The 18,882-nt window shown below is 29.2% G+C and overlaps 2 protein-coding genes across 2 annotated transcripts; one reads left to right on the top strand and one right to left on the bottom strand.

Annotated features, from left to right (window-relative positions):
* The first annotated feature begins 11,286 nt into the window (after positions 1-11,286).
* On the top strand, positions 11,287-14,570 carry LOC137823723 (zinc finger (CCCH-type) family protein). The gene is made up of 2 exons (XM_068628960.1): positions 11,287-11,521; positions 12,084-14,570. Exon 2 carries the CDS (start codon positions 12,123-12,125, stop codon positions 14,190-14,192), a length of 2,070 nt encoding a protein of 689 aa, XP_068485061.1. The 5' UTR covers positions 11,287-11,521; positions 12,084-12,122; the 3' UTR covers positions 14,193-14,570.
* A 2,150-nt stretch (positions 14,571-16,720) lies between these two features.
* Positions 16,721-18,677, bottom strand: LOC137823722 (uncharacterized). Its single transcript, XM_068628959.2, has 2 exons — positions 17,536-18,677; positions 16,721-17,145 (listed from the first exon to the last, which is right to left on the bottom strand). The coding sequence occupies exons 1-2, from the start codon at positions 18,425-18,427 to the stop codon at positions 16,760-16,762; spliced, it is 1,278 nt and encodes a 425-aa protein (XP_068485060.1). The 5' UTR covers positions 18,428-18,677; the 3' UTR covers positions 16,721-16,759.
* Between the last annotated feature and the right edge of the window lie 205 nt (positions 18,678-18,882).

The following is an 18,882-nucleotide window of genomic DNA, read 5'->3' as shown; positions in this document are numbered from 1 at the left end:
TATATAAATAAATATTTTGTTCATATGAGTTCTCTCTCAACGAATTCAATATTAAAATTAGAAAAAATTCATGTTTAAATTTAAATTTATGTAAGCAATAAAAATATAAAAGGAAGTTAAGATAGTTGTGAAAAAAATATAAAAAAAATAAATATAAATAAATATTTAATTAGTCATGTATAATATAGTATTTAGATGTGATAAATATAAATGTTAAATTAATATAAGATAAAAAATAAATTAATGTAAATTGTTCCATTCATTATTATTTATTAAACTTAATTACCAAATTTATTATTAAAAAAACGTATGCGTTTTATTTTTTGAAATTATCATTATCATTAATGCTACTCTTTTATATATATATATATATATATATATATATATATATATATATATATATATTAAGATCAATAAGCTGACTATTAATTTTAAATATTTTTTAAATATTCTAAATAATTATATCTTTAAAGCTTTTAACTTATAAAATTATTATTTTTATTTTAATATAAAATAAAAGGTATTAAAGTTATCATAGTGGAATTTGTTAAAAACTTTTGACCAAGAAAATAGTATATGAATAAATTTGGTATAGACATATGAAGAATACGTTGCCTTAAATAACTTTTACGTATGAGACGTTGTTATCATTTAGTTATTAATTAACGGATTTTAACAGAAATATTTTATACCTTTTAACTATTTTTTATAAGCTTATTTATTTAAAGATAATTTTTAAAAAAAATACGTTAGTTTCTTAAAATAAAATAAATTCCGTTAGACGTTATCTTCATTTATACGTTCTGGCGGGTTTATTTGTTAATTAATTTAAAAAATATTATAGTGTGCGTTTGATTTAACTGATAATGTATTAAATTATTTTATTTTTATTTTTATTTTGACTAGTAGAACTTGGTATTTTGGTCACGAGTAACATGTTAAATAATATTTGAATAAAGTACAAAATTGCGAAGCCGTCAATTAAAATTTAATGTTAAATAAGAACATTTACGGAGGACAAAGATCTTCTAGAAAACACCAACATCCTCATCACACCAATTCGATAACATCAATATTTCCAAACGCAAAAAATAATTTTTAATTGTTAGTATTATCTTCATTGAAGTCTTCTTCCCAAAATAATAAAAAACGAAAAATAAATATAATGAAATACATATACTATTACTATATTGGTCTCCACCCACCGGAGCAATTCGACAGACCAATGAAACAGGTCCACGTCGTCAGAAAGGGCGACTGTGAGCTTCGCAAGGGTGACAGTCAGTGAGGTGAGATAAAGTTCCGAAAGCCATAAAATCCAAAACGCGAAAGGCGTGAGTGTAGGGAGTATGAGGTAGGGTCGCTTTAGTGCGGGAGTTCGTAGATTTAGACTGACACGTGGAGGCCTACTATTGGTAGGAGCTTTGGATATTGTGCGCCGCCGGGCCCACACGTGTCTGTTTTCTCCTCTGTTCAAATTTGGCTTCCATTGTTTTATTTCAAACATCAGTTAATAAAATTATATCTCACTTTCCCATTCTTTTTAGAGTCCGTTTTGGTAATACATTGTTTAGGAGAGGCTGTTATGAGATAATTTAATTATATTTTGTTTATCGATTCTTGAAAAAAAGATAAGAATAAAATTGTGATAAAATTTTAAATTTTAAAGTAAATTTTAAATCAGGAGGAAACAAATTTAAATACAATTTTTTATTTTTTTAGTTTTTAATTAAGAGATTTATTCCGGTAAGTTCAATAGTCACATATAGTTTAGAAGTTAAGGTTAAGAACAATATAAATATACATTATTCTTTAAACTCTCTAATATTCAAGAAATTGTGATAGAACTCTGAATTTCAAAATGGATAATATCTGGTAATTGACCATAGTGATACATACTATTTCAAAGACCTAAAATTGGAACATTGACATCGTAAAAATGGAAAAGTGATTTCAAAGAGGAATTCTCTAGTTTCCTTAACCCTCAAATGAAAAGTTTTTTTGATTACATCTAATATTCTCAAATCGTTTAGGAGTTAAGATAATTTAAATATATTTTTTTTATTAATCCATGTGTTTTAAGTGGAACTTCGAATTTAAATAAAGGGATGTCAGAACAATTTATTTATTACTTTATAAATTATTTTCATCTTTATAAAGTGTTGGATAAAATATTCTAAAACAATTTTTTTTTAGTTTTAACTTATGACTATTAATTATTTCAATTAAAACAAAGAAGTAGATAATAAATGATAAATAATGAGAGAGTCAACATGATATATTATTTTTAATGAAGGGTATGAAGAGGATTTAGGGAGAAGAGAAAAGAGTTGTTAAAAATAATGTCTTTAATGTTAAAATAATTTGTCATGTTCTCCTACATGAAAAATATAATTATTAGATAATTAAGATTAAAAATAATAGATTAAGACTAATTGAAATTAAGCATGTATCTTTTTTTGTCTTCATTTATCCCTGAGTATTATATGTATTCTTATACTTATATACGTATTCTTATGGCATGCCAACAAAAGTTACCATTGTGTTTGGATGCACACATGTACTTTGGACGAAGAAACGAAGGGGAGAAAAGTGTAACACTATTCATGTTTGGATAATGAATGATGATGAAAAAGTGTAACACTATTTATTACTTAAATTTTAATAATAAATTTTTTATCATCAACTAAATATATATATATATATATATATATATTTCTTTAACTAGGAAACTATTTTTAATTTAAATACTAAAATAATTTCTTAAATTAATTTCTATTTATCATGAGAAGTATTTTGTATAATTAAATGTTAAAAATAAAATTTTAATTATAAACTAATCTACAAATTATTTTTCTTTACATGTTTATTTAAATTAAATATTAAAATATACTCTTTTATTTGTATTATTTACGAATAATATTGGTTTTAAAAAAATAATTATAATTTTCAATTATAAATTTCAAACACAAATATATAATTTTTTATATAATTTTTTTTTATTTAAATCTTTCACAATTTAAAAAAAGCAAATGTATTTTTATAGATAAATTAATAATTAATTATACAATTAATTTTTATATATTTTTTATCAATCTTATTATCTACAAATTCTCATTCTTCTCATATTCAATAATTTTTGCAATGTCCTCATTTTTTTTTCTTCATTTTATCCATTCTCGTGTTCAATTTTGGATATCATAGATTTAGGTATTGCAATTTTATCCCAATATATTTACCTTTTTTTATTCTAAATTCACGTACTCAATTATGATTTTTCTCATATTCATTAAATATTAATTTTGCTTGGAATAATCGATTTTTTTGTTGTTGTCATTACATCAGAAAATTGTGACGTCGAAAGAAAAAATGGGAGAGAGAAAAAAATGTGATCTAATTTTGATATCAATCATTTATTATTTTTATCTTTTATTTAAAAATTAGAATTAGTTGTTCTTGTTTGAAATCCTAAACCCTAAACTTCTTTCAAATATATTTATACTTATATATAAAGGAATTCATCTCTAAACTGTTTTTTTTATGTACACGAGTTTATCTTTTCATTTTATCCTTACACCAATATTTTTATTTTTATTTTATAAATATATAATAAGAGATTTTTTGTCATTTTATTGTTATATTGGATATTCTTGTCATTTCCTTTTTTTCATATTCACTCTTATTTTTTAATTCTATATCTAAAAATCAAAATAACTTCCTTAACAACTTCTCACTTCCTTAACAACTTCCCACTTCTTTCTCTATCAAAAACTTCTATATCAATTACCCTTAAATACAATACTAATTTTCAATTTCTTTTTCTCTGTTATTTTCTCTTTTATGTAGATACGTACTCTCATCCTCATTCTTCTTATATGCATTGTGTTTTTGTATTAATTTACCGACGCATGAAGTTTAGTCCCTTTGTTGAATTAAGATGAGTGACTATTTGTCCAATGCTCTCTTCTCAAATTCCCCTTATTCACTTTGTTCTACCACTCTCAAATGAGCAAGTTTCTCAATTTCTTTTTCATACGACACTACAACTCACTATATTTTGAGTTTGAGAGGTGGTGGCAGGTGGTGGCAGGTGGTGGCAGGTGGTGGCAGGTGGCAGGTGGCAGGTGGCAGGTGGCAGGTAGCAAATTGTTTTCACATTGAAATATTAGTTTAAGGCAAATATAAAATGTATTTTATTGAAAATTATGATTTCACAAATAAGAGACATGTCATATATCTTAAAAATTTTCAATGCAGTTGTAGTTTATGACATGTTTTAAAATGATGTATTCCTATTTAGGTTTTTGTTTCAGGATAATTTTGATATAAAACTTCAAAAGACTTTTTCTTAAATAATAAACTTGTATAAGGAAATTGTTTTGTTCGTACAATGCATGATAGTAAAAGATTCTATTAGATTAAGATATACAACAATATATATTTATATGTATTACAAAATTATTTTCTCTTATAAATTATCATTGTGATTCAAAATCATGACTCTCACCTTTGAAAAACATCTATTCACATACAATATAACACAGATTAACACTTGTGGGTCACGTTGTATTTGATCACTCTTGTGTTGGTACTCTCGATCACCTCACAACTCTTTCCACTGGATAGTACTACTGTTGACCCTATCATAATCTAGTGTACCTCACTATACTCCAGTATCCCCATCAACTCCTCACCATTTGACACCTTAATCTACATGACTTGGCTACCAATGAAATTTAAGACCCATTGAATTCGCTTTTTTATAACTCACCATATTAAATGCAAGTTCTACCTTCTCGAGTACCAAATTACTCATAAACAATTTTCAGTAGATTATGGACACCAACCAACCACTAACTTTACTCTCCCCCACATAACTTACCTTAAAGCAAAACTACATAGTTACCTAATAATATTTCCACTTCATCTTGAAATAAGTGAAAAAAATCAAACAAATTGGTTTAATTTTTGCTATGAGAAAATAAATCCAAGAATAAGGTGATTTTTCTAGTTTATTTTCGATTGAGTGGAAATTTTGTCGCTAAAGTTAAAATTTTGTCATTATCGCAAAATTTCATCACTAAAGCGAAATTACTTCACTAATTTCACTTGAACAAGAATTGCATCGTTAGAACTTTTGCTTGAGCAAAAAGATCACAATATTAGGTCACATCAACACGGCAAGAATTTCGCTTGAGTGAAAATTCCACTGCTTTGGGGCACCTCACATTGTCATACTTTCGCTTGAGCAAAAAGGACTTCGTTTGAGTGAAAATATGTCTGTGACAAACCCTCCCATGAAGGGAACCTCCGTTGTTACCTAAAAAATAAGTTTTTCGCTCCTCATATCATTAACAAATAACTAAACAATGACTAAAACATCCAAAACAATACAAAAACATGATTTTAAAACAAACATGTCACATTATAATTACTATAACAATCGCATATCACACATCCTAGTTATTATTTTTGAATATTAATATGTCTAACTTGGAATCTGGTGGTTCCTTTTCTCAATTTAAAAATGTTTATTCTAACTTTTGATCTCCTTTATATTAAAACCTTGAACAACATTACTCCATATACAAAATTCACTAGAAAAATCCCTAAAAAATATAAACCTTTCTTAAATAAACTCTTAAAAGATAAATAAACTTACTCATTCACAAATTGTGAATCTAAACAGTAGAATTCTTCCTTTTCTCGTCAACTTTCTATTACTTCCCCATAGAAAAGTAAGAGAAAATGGTAGTAGAGAGATATAATTTTTTGTAAAAATAAACTACTAAACTATTTATGAATTTCAACAAACAACTTTCAATATCAAATATATATATATATTACATTATCTTTATTTTATTTAAGAGAACTTAGATATAATTCTTTAGATATTTTTTTTTTTCAATTGGAATTGTATTTTAACAATTCAATAACAAATTATTAATATGAAATTAGGATTGTTTGCGATTTAGTTCAAGATTTTTTTATTAAAAATTCATTTTTTATAATATTAATGGTTAATCATTCATAATACTTTTTTCATAAAGAAAATATCTATTAACTAATTTTTTATGACTATTTATCTTTAATTATCATAAAAAATAATATATTTTATGATAATTAAAATATTATTTATCATAGAAAATCGTACATCGATTAAAATATTACCTGTAATAGAAAGTAATATTTTTTGTTATAACAAATGTAATTTCAATAGTCATATAATGTGTCACTTTATAGGATGGTTAAAGAAAAATGAGTCATAGTAAAAAAATTTAAATCTGACATAAAAGATAAATTTTTATGACGATTGTACAATAATCATAAAAAACACACATTTTTATGTCGTCTCTGTGATGGTTCTAAAATTAATATAAAATAATATATTTAAATCGTCATAAAAAAAAACTATTTTTCACTAGTATGTGTAAATAAATTCTTAATGATTTAACCTTTCAATTTTGTTACTAAATTAAAGTAACAAAATTAAAGTCTATCCATGTATACCCATTACTCATCTGTTGCCCTCTTTACTTGTGTTCTATCATGAATTAATAATAATTAAAGTTGCAGATGTTAAATATAGATATTCTCAAAATATATAAATACAACTTGTTAGTGATATTAAATATTATATTAAGATGTGGGTGCGAAAGCTCTTACTTTATAAGTTTCAAATTAACAATTTAATTTATTGGATTAGAAGTATATGTTAGAATTAGTGGATGGATATAAAAAAAATATAAACAATATTATATAAATTTGATTATATAATAAAAGTGTGCATTTTTAATATAATTTATTTTTAAAATAATTAAATTCATATTAAATATTTTAGTGACTCTATTTAACTTTAAAAAGTTGTATACCTTTTTTTATTTGTATAAGTAATTTTATTTAAACCAATTAATCTAATTAGTCTTAATACGTTTTAATTTTTAATTATTTTTAAAAATTTTATTTTTAATATTACATTAAGTTTATTTTTTACAATTTGTGAAAGATATTCCTTACTTGAACTTTCAATGTTAATTTTTTTTTAATTTTAAATATATAAAGAAATAACTGGAAAAATAATTAAAATAAAAATGTGATATCTTAATTTTTGAAATTGTTATCCATCATCCTTATTAGAAACACTCAAAAAGTGAATTAAATATATTAAGAATAATAAAAAATATATAAACATATCAAAATTAATAATAAAATAAAATTAAATAAATTAGAAAATAATTAAACTAACATGTAATTATATAATTATATTTTTTTATGGAATGACTCCTTAAAAGACTTAATTTAATATTTTGATATTAGGGTTGGTAAAACGGGGCGGGTCGCGCGGGCCGACCCACAACCTGCACGAAAAAACGCGGGACAGGTTCCCTTGTTTAGCTCGCAAACCCACTTAAGCCCGTCCCGCATAACCCACGGCCTGGGCGGGCTTAGGACGGGGCGTGTCGGGCGGGCCCGTCAGCCCTCAAGTGATGTGGTTGTTGTGTTGTGTTGTGTTGTTGGCCTGGGTTTCTCTTATCAACATTTCAAACTTCAATCCCTAAAAACAAAGAAGCTCCACCATCGCAAATCCTAACATTTGTGTCGTTATTCTCCTCCACCACGAACCACCGCCGCGATTCCTCCAGCACCTCGATTTCGTCCTCCACTGGGACGTGAATACCACCATCTTTACGACTGTAACCATCCTCCACCAGCGCGAGCACTTTGTTTCCGTCTACCAGTACTGCATTTATAGAAGTTAGGCGGACCGACCCGTAAGCCAACCCGCATGCAGGACGAGTCACAGGACCACCCGCTATACCACCCTTATCTGATATCATAAAATAAACTGGTAAGAACGAATAAAACTAGTTAGTTATAAGTTATAACAAACTAATTTCTAATTGACAGGTTGAATGCTGATAAATTACTAATTTATAAATTCAGCGAATAAATGTTTTATTATATTATAAAAATTGCTTCTTTTATATAATTTAATAAACTAGTTGTTAAATGTAAAATAATATTAAGATATAATCATATAAGTTTAATTATATATAAATAAAGTTTATGTTTTCTAGATAAAAATATATTTTTGTGTAATTATAATTTTAATGAATTTTTATTAAATTTTCTAGTGCTTCTATTTTATTAAGTTGTATTTTTTGTATTTGAATTTTTTTATTAAATAATTTATTTATTACAATTTCTCCTATGTTAATAAAACATTAATTACTTCAATATGTCATGTTACATTTTTCTAAGTTATACGTAAGGGAAATAAAAATAATCCAAAAAAAGACTAAAAATGCTACAATAATTAATTATTTCGGATTTTAAAACATGTATTAATTTATAAAAATAATATAGATAAAAATATATTGAAAATATTAAAATATAAAATAAAAATTATTAATTTTGTTTCATTATCTACTATCTCTAATATTTTAATATTTTTTTATTCTTAATTTTTTTTAATCATTTTTAAGTTATTTTTTTTTTAGATTTTAAATACTCTTATAAGAAGATAAAATTTAAATAATTTTTTTTTTCGAGTCTTATAAATAATTACGTCTAAGAGTGTGTTTAATAAAAAAAATTACTTGTTGATAAGCTTTTAATTTAAATTTTTTGAGTTTATAAACTAACTTATTAGATTATAAGATTTACATATAAAAACAGATGATAAAATAGTTAATAATAAAAAAAATATAACTACATAAATTTATTATAGTATAAATGAAATTTATGTTTTCAGGATAAATTATATTACTCTATAAGTATAATTTTAGATTATTTACAAATAATTAAATTTTTATTAAACTTTTAATATTTATATTTATTTTCTAAAAGTTGAAAATATTTTATTTAAATAATTTATTTATTTAAATGAATTGGTATAATTATGACTGTTCTATTTATTTTTCATTTTTTATTTTTTATTATATGTTATTTTTTATAACATATAAAGAAACATTAATTATTTTAATTTATAATGTTATGTTTTTTTATTTTAATTAATAAAATTTAAAAGTAATATAAAATACTGTAATATATTTTTATAAAATTTAGATAATAATAATTAAAATAAATTAGAAATTGAAAAATATATTAAATATAAATAATAGTAACAAAAAATAAATTACCATCTAATTCAAATAACTTGTAATATATAGAGAAATTAGAAATTCATGTTATGTTGATATACTTATAAAATAAAATGTTAACAAACCTAACTTGTAAATTACACAAATAAAGCTTTGTGCTTATCTATTCCTTATAATAAAAATATTTTGGTTAAAAATATCAGGTAACGTATAGATAATAAATAAATTTTCAGTTTTGTAAGTTTCTTTGTTAATTGACTCATAACTACCCACTATTATTTAAAAATAAATTAAGATGTATTTTTTTTCTATTTTTAATGTTTATTTCTCTCTCCTCATTCATTATTTATCTTTATCTTTAATTTGTATTAAATATTATTGAAAGAAAAATTAATTTTAATGAACTGGTGATTTGTGTGACATCCATCCTTATCTTACTTTAATAATTATACAATATAAATTAAAATATAGATATGAAAATAATTAAAAATAATAATTAGTTGAAGTTAAAATTGTAGTAGCTAATTATATACTAATTTATAAATTATCTATTAATAATAGAAACTAATATAGATACCAATAATTCTATAGTATCTAAAATACTATCTAATTTAATCAATGTAATAATTAATTATTGGTTGTCTCTAAAATTGATTTTTATGACCAATTTACATCAAAACACATGAAACATCACATTTTATCCGATTCACTGACATAATATTTAATCTATATTTATGTAGTAAACAATCAAGTGTCTACAAATATTTTATGTTCAATGTCAGAAATTCAATGACACCAACACATAAATACTCGAATCTACTTCCGAAATACCAGTGTATTGAAATTAGACTTCGGGACTTGCACTTGTCATATCACTATGTTATCATTATAACAAAGTCTCTCGTTCAAGAAATTTATCCTCATATGATATGGTTAATCCATACACTACAAGAAAATCATTAAATAAAAACTAATTTTAGAGACCAAAATAATTAGTTATTATTTAACTAAAATAGAGACCATTTTATAAACTAAAAAAATTATAGGTATCTAAAGTAATTTTTATTATTAATAAAAATTTATAAAATAGTATCTAACCATTGACAACCAATGTTTTAGCTACTTACTCCTTCACATTCTAAATTAATCTCTATTAGTCTTTCATAGACTAATTTATAAACTGAAATATTAGTAGCTAAAACCTTTGTAGCTAATTTAGATACCAATTTATAATTTTTTTTTATTAATAATAGAAATCACTTTAGATACCAATAATATTTTAGTGTCTAAAATAATATCTAATTTGGTCAATACAAGGACAAAGTATTTTTTATCTCTAAATTTTATTGTTATTTAATAATTTTCTTGCAGTGATATGATATGTTATGATAAATTATTTTTTAAACCTCATACTCAATCATATGAACCTCCTTTCATTCTCATCCATGTAGATGAATAAATGAAAAAGTGTTTTAAAAGATGTGATTATTTTAAGATGAAAGTTAAATAACTATATTTTTTTTATATATTTTTTGTTTTTTAAAATACTCAATTGTCATTATAATTACATTAAATTTATTCTAAAATTATTTTTTAAATTCTTACAATTTATTGATGTGAAGAAATCATTAAACAGATGTGCACTAAATATAGGTGACATACACATTTTTCTTACATTTAAGGAAAGTCTTTTTTTAAAAATGTTTATTTTTAAGTAAAGCTAACTCAGTTTTTAAGTGTAATTCATTTTAAACATAATTAAGTGAAATAAAAAGTTATAAAAATCTGAATTTTAATCTTTTTAATTCTAAAAAAAGTTGAGTCAGAATTCTTTTAAAAAATATGACACTATAGAGCTAAAAATAACTTCAATAAAAATAGATGGTTTAGAAAATTCTGGTAAGAAATTTCTATTGAAAATATTTTAGTTATTTTTTTAATTTTGAGAAGTAATTGAAGAATGCATAAAAAAAGTAAATCTTTTTGAAAAATAGAAGTTGCACAACTATTTTTAATGTAGACATAATTTTTTTCCTAAGAAAATATTCAAACTAACCTCTCCAAATAAGTAATAATATAATTTTTTTCCTTTTTCAAATTGATTAAATGTTTAAACAAGCACATCAGCAACATCTAGAAAGTGTTTTCTAATAAATAAAAGTAATTGTTCAATGAAGAAAGAGAGCAAAAACAAAACCATAAATGAAGTAGCAAAGGAAGAAGAGGAACTGGTGACTGGTACTCAGCCATGTGGGGTCCACTTTTTTGACCCAAACATTAAAAGAAAAATAAAATAAATAAAATAAGAACAAGGGTAGAAGAAAAGTCTTCCACTCTCTAAAAAGCTTTGCAAGTATTAAAGAGCAGGCACAAAACCAGAGCCTGCCTTCCTTGTTTTGTGTGTTTTTGTCTCCAAGGTATGTTTTTTCTGTTCTTGCTCCTTCTCTTCTCTTATTCACACTAATGGGTGTTCCAGTTTCTGTTCAAAAATGATTTTTTTACTAGTTTTTCAGACTACTGTGATTTTCCCTTGCTTGCCAAGAAAAATTCTGAACATGATACGAAGTTTTTTGCCTGAGAATGTTGATTGATGGTGAAAATTCAACTGAATCATGTTAAAATTTGTGTTTTTTTTTTCTCTAACAAGGGAAAAAAAGGACAGGTTGTACATGCTATTCTGTTTCTGTTTGAGACGATTTTTTCATTTTTGTTACCTGGATTGCGCTAATTTTTATAGCTGTTGGTGCCTAATTATAAAGTACTATCAATCTTTGTCAATTTGATGTATGCTTGTTGTAAATAGCTTTCAAAGTTTCAAAGTCGTTTATTTTCTCACAGATTGGGGAGAATCTTCCTCTTAATTTGCATTCATCTGTTTTAATTTTGTTATCTTAGATAGTGTTTTCCCTGGTTTAAAGTTGAATTTGTTTTCTGGTGCAAATAGCGTGTTAAACCTGTTTTGTGCTGTGATTTTTTCAGATTCTGCTGAGGTTTTAGGGGAATTTATTGCATAAATCCATGTGCGGTGTTTCCAAGGGGAAACCTTCTCAAATCGGTTTGGTGATGGAGGAAGAGTGTGGAAAAGAAGGGATGCATCACAGAATTTCTGCTTTGCTTGAGTTTTCTGCTGCGGATGATCTAATTGGCTTCAAAGAGGCGGTTGAAAAGGAGGGTCATGATGTTGATGGGGTGGGGTTGTGGTATGGAAGGCGTGCTGGCTCAAAGAGAATAGGTTATGAAGAGAGGACTGCTCTCATGGTTGCTTCTACGTTTGGAAGCCTTGATGTGTCAGCTTATATTCTTGGAACTGGTCGTGTTGATGTTACCCGGGCCAGTAGGTCAGATGGGGCTACTGCTCTTCATTGTGCTGTTGCTGGGGGCTCTGCTGCTTCTGTTGAGATTGTCAAGCTTTTGCTTGATGCATCTGCTGATGTTAGTGCTGTTGATGCTGATGGTAACAGGCCAATTGACTTGATTGTTTCTGTGGCTAATTCTATTTTCAGTCCAAGGGCCAGGGTGCTGCAGGCCCTCCTGGAGGGTACCTGTGATGCTGCTGATCAGACATGTTTCTCACTTCCACAAGTGATTGACCAAATTGAGGAACAAAGGCAAGAAACGACCACACCCCGTGTTTCCAAAGATTATCCCATTGATCTCTCCCTTCCTGACATAAAGAATGGGATATATGGCACTGATGAGTTTAGGATGTATACATTCAAAGTGAAGCCTTGTTCCAGGGCCTATTCTCATGACTGGACCGAGTGCCCCTTTGTTCATCCAGGGGAGAACGCAAGGCGACGTGATCCAAGGAAGTACCATTACAGCTGTGTCCCTTGTCCTGAGTTTCGCAAGGGATCTTGCAGCAAAGGGGATGCCTGTGAGTATGCTCATGGTATATTTGAGTGCTGGCTTCACCCTGCCCAGTACCGGACCAGGCTCTGCAAGGATGAGAGTGGATGCACAAGGAGAGTTTGCTTCTTTGCACACAAGGCGGAGGAGCTTCGTCCCTTGTATGCTTCTACAGGTTCTGCTATTCCTTCTCCAAGGTCCTATTCTATCAGTGCTTCTGCATTGGAGATGGGTTCAGTTAGCCCAATTGCACTTGGTTCTCCATCAATCTTGATACCTCCTGCCTCAAAACCACCTTTGACTCCATCTGGGGCATCTTCTCCGGTTAATGGTTCCATTTGGTCTCAATCTAATGTTGCAGTCCCCACCCTGCAGCTGCCCAAAAGCAGATTGAAGGCTGCATCAGCTGCAAGAGACGTTGATTTGGATTTTGAACTGCTTGGACTTGAAGCTCATCGGCGTAGACAACAGCTAATGATGGATGAGATGTCTGGTCTTTCCTCTCCCACCAACTGGAAAAATTCCATGCCTAATAGTCCATCTTTTCGTGTTTCTCTGAGTGATCACATTGGGGAGTTAAATAGGCTTTCAGGGGTGATGCCTTCCAACCTTGAAGATACTTTTGGATCTCCTGAATCATCAATTTTGTCTAAATTCCATGGAATCTCACTTGATGTTGCAGGACCTCAGTTACAATCTCCAACTGGAATCCAAATGCGTTCGAACATGAACCAGCAGCTGGGAGGCTATTCATCGGGCCTTTCCATGTCAAACATGGTTGAATCGAGACCCTTCAGGGTTGATCCATCTGCTGAAGGAGCCTCAGTGGCTTTGAATCCAAGAGCTGCTGCCTTTGCAAAGCGTAGCCACAGCTTTATCGAGCGAAGCATGGTGAACCATCATTCTGAGCTTCCTTCTCCAAAGCTCTCCACCTTCTCCAACTGGGGCTCACCTGATGGAAAACTTGATTGGGCCATAAATGGAGATGAGCTGAATAAACTGAGGAAATCTGCCTCCTTTGGATTCCGAAGCAGCAACAGTTCCATCACAGTGGCTTCAACCAAAATGGCAGCAAATGTTGATGATGAGCCAGACGTGTCTTGGGTTAACTCACTTGTCAAGGATGCTCCACCAGAATCTGGGGTCGAAGATCAGCCAAAACAATGCCATAATGGAACAGAAACAATTCCAGCGTGGATGGAGCAAATGTACTTGGATCAGGAGCAAATGGTGGCATGATTGAAACTCCCTTTCCCGTAGTAGCAGCTCCTTATTGCAACTCAAAACTTTATTTATTTAATGATTTGTTTTTTGAATTTTATAGAATTTATTTAGATGGTGACAATTTGCAAAAAGAACGGTGAAATGGTCTACCAAGGCTAGGATATAGAAAAATGGGCAGGGCGCAAGTTTTCTGCTTCAGTAACTACCCGTTGCTGGGTTAATTGATTCCATTTTTTCCCTGATCTTTTCTTCATATATATGTTCCATTGAGTATGTAAGTTGTAACTTCATTGACTGAATCACAACAATGTAGTGGGGGGGATATAGTATTCAATACAATGAGACTGGAGATGTAATAATTTTTATTAATGCCCATTCTAAATTTGCATATCATGTATTCCTGGCATATTCCTTTTATTCTCACTCTAACTTTCTTGGACATTTTCTTGTGTTGGTAAGTCATCATTCTTATCATCGAAATCTTAGGAACACTTACATTATTATTACCGAAACCATCAAATAATTAAGGTTTTATTTATGGTTCTGTAGTACGAAAAATAAGTAAAAGTGTGTTGTTAAACCATTGTTTTCACACTGCTGCACCAGTACAAGAAGTCAGTCAGCGTGTGCATGTTTTGACATTACCATAAGTTCTGATTCTTACAAATAGTGACTCATTAATGTCTCTGTGAGTCAATATTGGCGATTCTGAATTTTCCCATTAGCCATAGAAGAATGATTAAGTGGGTCCAATCTAGTTGTACAATTGTACTTGGCAGTTTAAGTTACCTTGTCTTGAAGAAATAGGATAGCTTTATTTTTGTTATGTGGTCTCTAGCAACTTATTGTGTGTGTTTTCCTAAACTCGTTTTTCCACATGCTCCACCTACTCCTTGCTCTGCTACTTTTCTTCAATCAAAGTTACATTTATTGGTTCTTTGTTATGAATGTGGAGGATTATAAAGCACTAACAAAAAGCATTCTCAAAAGCTAACGTATTGCACTTGGGCTTTTATCAATCCTTTTTAATTTGCCCATTCAACAGTTTCGCCACTTCACACCTCTAAACATATTTTGGTCCATTTTTGTCAGACATTGAAACTTGTTTAATGACAGAGAAGCACTGGGATGAGGAGTAAAAATAGGTTACGCACCTTCTAAGCTGCTTTTATTTGACTCATTCATCCTTTTAGATTATATTCAAGCTAAACTGAACTTCAATATTAAAACAAATTGGTTTGTTGTATTCCAAGCTAAGGTAGTAAATATCATTACAGCTTAAATTTGAGTTAAGGTAGTAACTATCTGTGATACACATCATATCTTCATCACTATAATATGTAATAATGATGTGCAAAAAAGTTATTGTAGTATCTGTTTACTAAATTGTTGCATAAATAACATTCCACTTAAATTATTCTTTTATTAGATTTCTTTTATATTAAGTAGTTGTGTTTAGAGTGAACTGAAGTAAGTTCTTAAAAAAGATACCAAGAATGATTACCATTATAGTGAATATGAATCATTTAAGGCAGCATGAACATCCATGTAAAAAACTGGCTAACATTTACATGCTTATATGTTTCTTTGGTCTTTTCCAAGTAGCTTTTATATTTTTTATTCGGTACAGTATTTGGCCTCTTGTGTACAAATGAAAGAGTTTTACTATATCATGAGAGACGAAAATAAAGGAATCTAAATGATATACATAAAGAAGAAAGAGACTAAAACCACAAATGAAGTTAAAATACAATTCAGCTAGTGACAAATAAAAAGTGATTTTGGTTTTGGTATTGATTGAAGGGTTGATTTTGGATCAATTGTAGCTTTAATTTAATATTTTGGTGGACACAGCAACATTTGGACTCTTGTGTAGAAAAAACCCATCTGCATTACACTTGTAACTTCCTCAGGAAATGAAGTTGACTTGCTTGTGCTGTGTGAAGTGCATTTCAAGATGAAGTTTGTTATTTCCACATCGATGCTTTTATAATTTCAATTTCTCTATACTTTTCTTGTTAGGAATTTAAAGATAGAAAAAGTGTCTCCAAGGTCGCTTTAACACAGTGGATACATCATTTTGGCTTATTGTGTAGGAAAAGGAAAAAGCAAAAAGAAAAATCTTCCTAGTTGCCTCATGGAAATAAATTTGACTTCCTAGCTAATGCCTTGTCCACTGTGTATGTTATTCTAAACTTTTTATTTCATCAAAATGCTTTTAATCATCTTTATAGTTATTTAACTATAACAAAGTTAAAGATGCACAAGAGTGATCATGATCATGATCATGCTGTGTTTCTTCCCCTGCTTTCTTATATTAAAGGTGTAAGAATGATGTAAATAAAATGATGATTTTTTTTTTAAAATTTTATTTCTATGACATTTCAATAAGGCTAAGGTTGTGGTCTTGTCTCGTGCCATGTGTCATATTTAGATAAAGCTCGGTCGAAACACATTGCAGCATTGAAACTAGCAAATAAATGAACAATATCCTTCATGCAAAATGTGACAGACGGAATCAGATTTTAAACAAAACAAGAGGGAGAATCAAAATCTTTTTACACTTCATTAATTTGCTTCTTTTACAAATTTTGAAGTTGCAATGCTTTCAAGGGATTCCCAACAAGTTGATCTATGAACTCATGTAACAATTGATCAAAAATTTCTGACTCAAAATCTCCACATAAACTTTCAAAATCACCTTGTTTCTTCCATTCTGCCTCTAACTTGTTTGATCCCAATTCACCTTCAACTAGCCTACAAATTTCTCCCCAAATATCTACACAATCTTGGCTTTGCTTCTCTTTTCTCTTAGATCCTTCATGTTTGTTGTTCTCAATTGTACAAACCTTCATCTCCTCCTCAATCATCATGTTACTATCACAATTCAGAACACAAAGCTTGTCATTCTCAAGCTCTGGAGACAATTTTCTTCTCCAACTCGCATCAACACCAAAAGAATCCACATCTACAACCAGTTTATGCATAATAAGTTAACAAATTAAAACTTGGGGAAAAAACTCTCACCTGACATGATGAATCTAAAGCTAAACACACAACTGCTATGACCATATAAGGAAAAATTGATCAAATTATATCTTCCTCCTCTTTTATAAAGAAAGTATTAACTACACATTTATAAACTCATCAGAAAGTAAACAATTACGTCCATTTAGTCCAGAAACATGCAATCTATAGCCATTAACTTCTCATTAAACCTGCAAAATCTAATATGCAACATGCAACCAAAGAACCTCTAAATAAAACAAGTTAAAATATTTAATGTGTTGGAAAATAAAACACATTGGATAGGGAGTTTAGAATTATTCAAAATTGAACTTAACTTAAAGAAACAAACCTGTTCCAGGAACTTCCCGCTCAAAATCAAAGATAGAAACCGGACTTGAATCTTCTGAACTACATTCGGTGTCCACCTTCTTTTCTGCATAACATGCTGTTCCCTTCTTTCTCCTCTTCATTTTCTCACCATTGGTTACTTCCTTGCGGTTCATGTTGTGTGAGAATCTCACCGTTTCTGAATCAAGGTACTCCTTTTCAAAACAAGCCATAAACTGTGTAGAAGTGTTGGAAAATTGAATTTTATGTTCGTCATCATTTCCAACATTGGCAGAAGACATGTCACAGAAGTTCCCCTTCTCATCATGCACCTTTTCTCTCTTGTTTTTCTTGAACTCACCTCTCTCTTTTAAACCCTTTTCTTTTTTTCTCTCTTTGGACCTGAATTCTCCACAATCACATCCACGTTCGAAGCTGAGTACCAAGAAGTTCTCATTTTCAAGCAGAGTTGGGACCTCACGGAATGATGAAGATTTAGCATGATTGTGAAGACCCTCCATTCGCTTGCATTCCCCCAAGTAGTCCACAGAGTTCATGGATTTGCTACGTGAAAGTGAAGAACTTGATTCAATGGGTCTCTCCCTGTCACCCATTGATTCCAAACCCATTAATCTTTCCACTAACCCAGGAGTGATACTACTGGTGGTGGTAGATTCATTGTCTTGTTTAGTCTTCAATTCTTGAACTTTTCCACTCATCTTTGACACTGAATCAAGTTCTCTTATTTGGTCTGATGGGTGTGTTGGAAGGCCACCAGAGCAGAGAATCCTGCGCAAGATGGCAGTGAGACACCCTGCTGTGGCACTTTTGGAGTTGCACAAAGATGGATCCAAGCTGAGGGTGGATGAAGATGATGGGGTTGATGAATAAGATGGTGATGTGAAGAGCTTCATGTTGAAGGATCTAGTAAACAAGCAAAAGAGCTAAAGAGAATAGAATGATGAAAAAAGTGGAATGATTTTATTTTTGGATTTCGAACTCTCCAAAGAGAAAGGTGCAATGGTTATGAGATGGGAGCAAGCAAAAGTGAGATTTGAATTCTGCTATATCAGAGAGAAGGGTGGCGGGATCTGCATTTGAATGTCTGTGAGAGGTAGCAAGTTAGAGTGGGGTTACTACTTTGCTTTTGACCATTGACAAGTCAGTTCTTACTTCATGCCAATATTTGTCCTTTTATTTCCTTGCTTGGTGCAAACAAAAACCCTCTCTTGGGGCGCGTTGAGGTGCCACTTTTACCACCTTCATTCAAGTTCAAACACTGGGAAAGGAAAAAAAATGAAAAACGAGTGGCCTTTACATACATGGTTTTAGCACACAGATTTTTCAACAAATAGTTGTTTGATTTAGC

Source organism: Phaseolus vulgaris, chromosome 8 (assembly GCF_051622355.1).
Source record: "Phaseolus vulgaris cultivar YP4 chromosome 8, ASM5162235v1, whole genome shotgun sequence".
In the NCBI taxonomy this organism is placed as follows: Eukaryota; Viridiplantae; Streptophyta; class Magnoliopsida; order Fabales; family Fabaceae; genus Phaseolus; species Phaseolus vulgaris.
This window is presented reverse-complemented; position numbering and strand designations above follow the sequence as displayed.

Bases quoted from the DNA above. Each gene is read 5' to 3' on its own strand.
- LOC137823723 (XM_068628960.1), top strand. From the start codon at position 12,123: ATGTGCGGTGTTTCCAAGGGGAAACCTTCTCAAATCGGTTTGGTGATG.
- LOC137823722 (XM_068628959.2), bottom strand. From the start codon at position 18,427: ATGAAGCTCTTCACATCACCATCTTATTCATCAACCCCATCATCTTCA. The intron at 17,146-17,535 runs GTTTGTTTCTTT...AACTGGTTGTAG, and splicing joins GCGGGAAGTTCCTGGAACAG to ATGTGGATTCTTTTGGTGTT.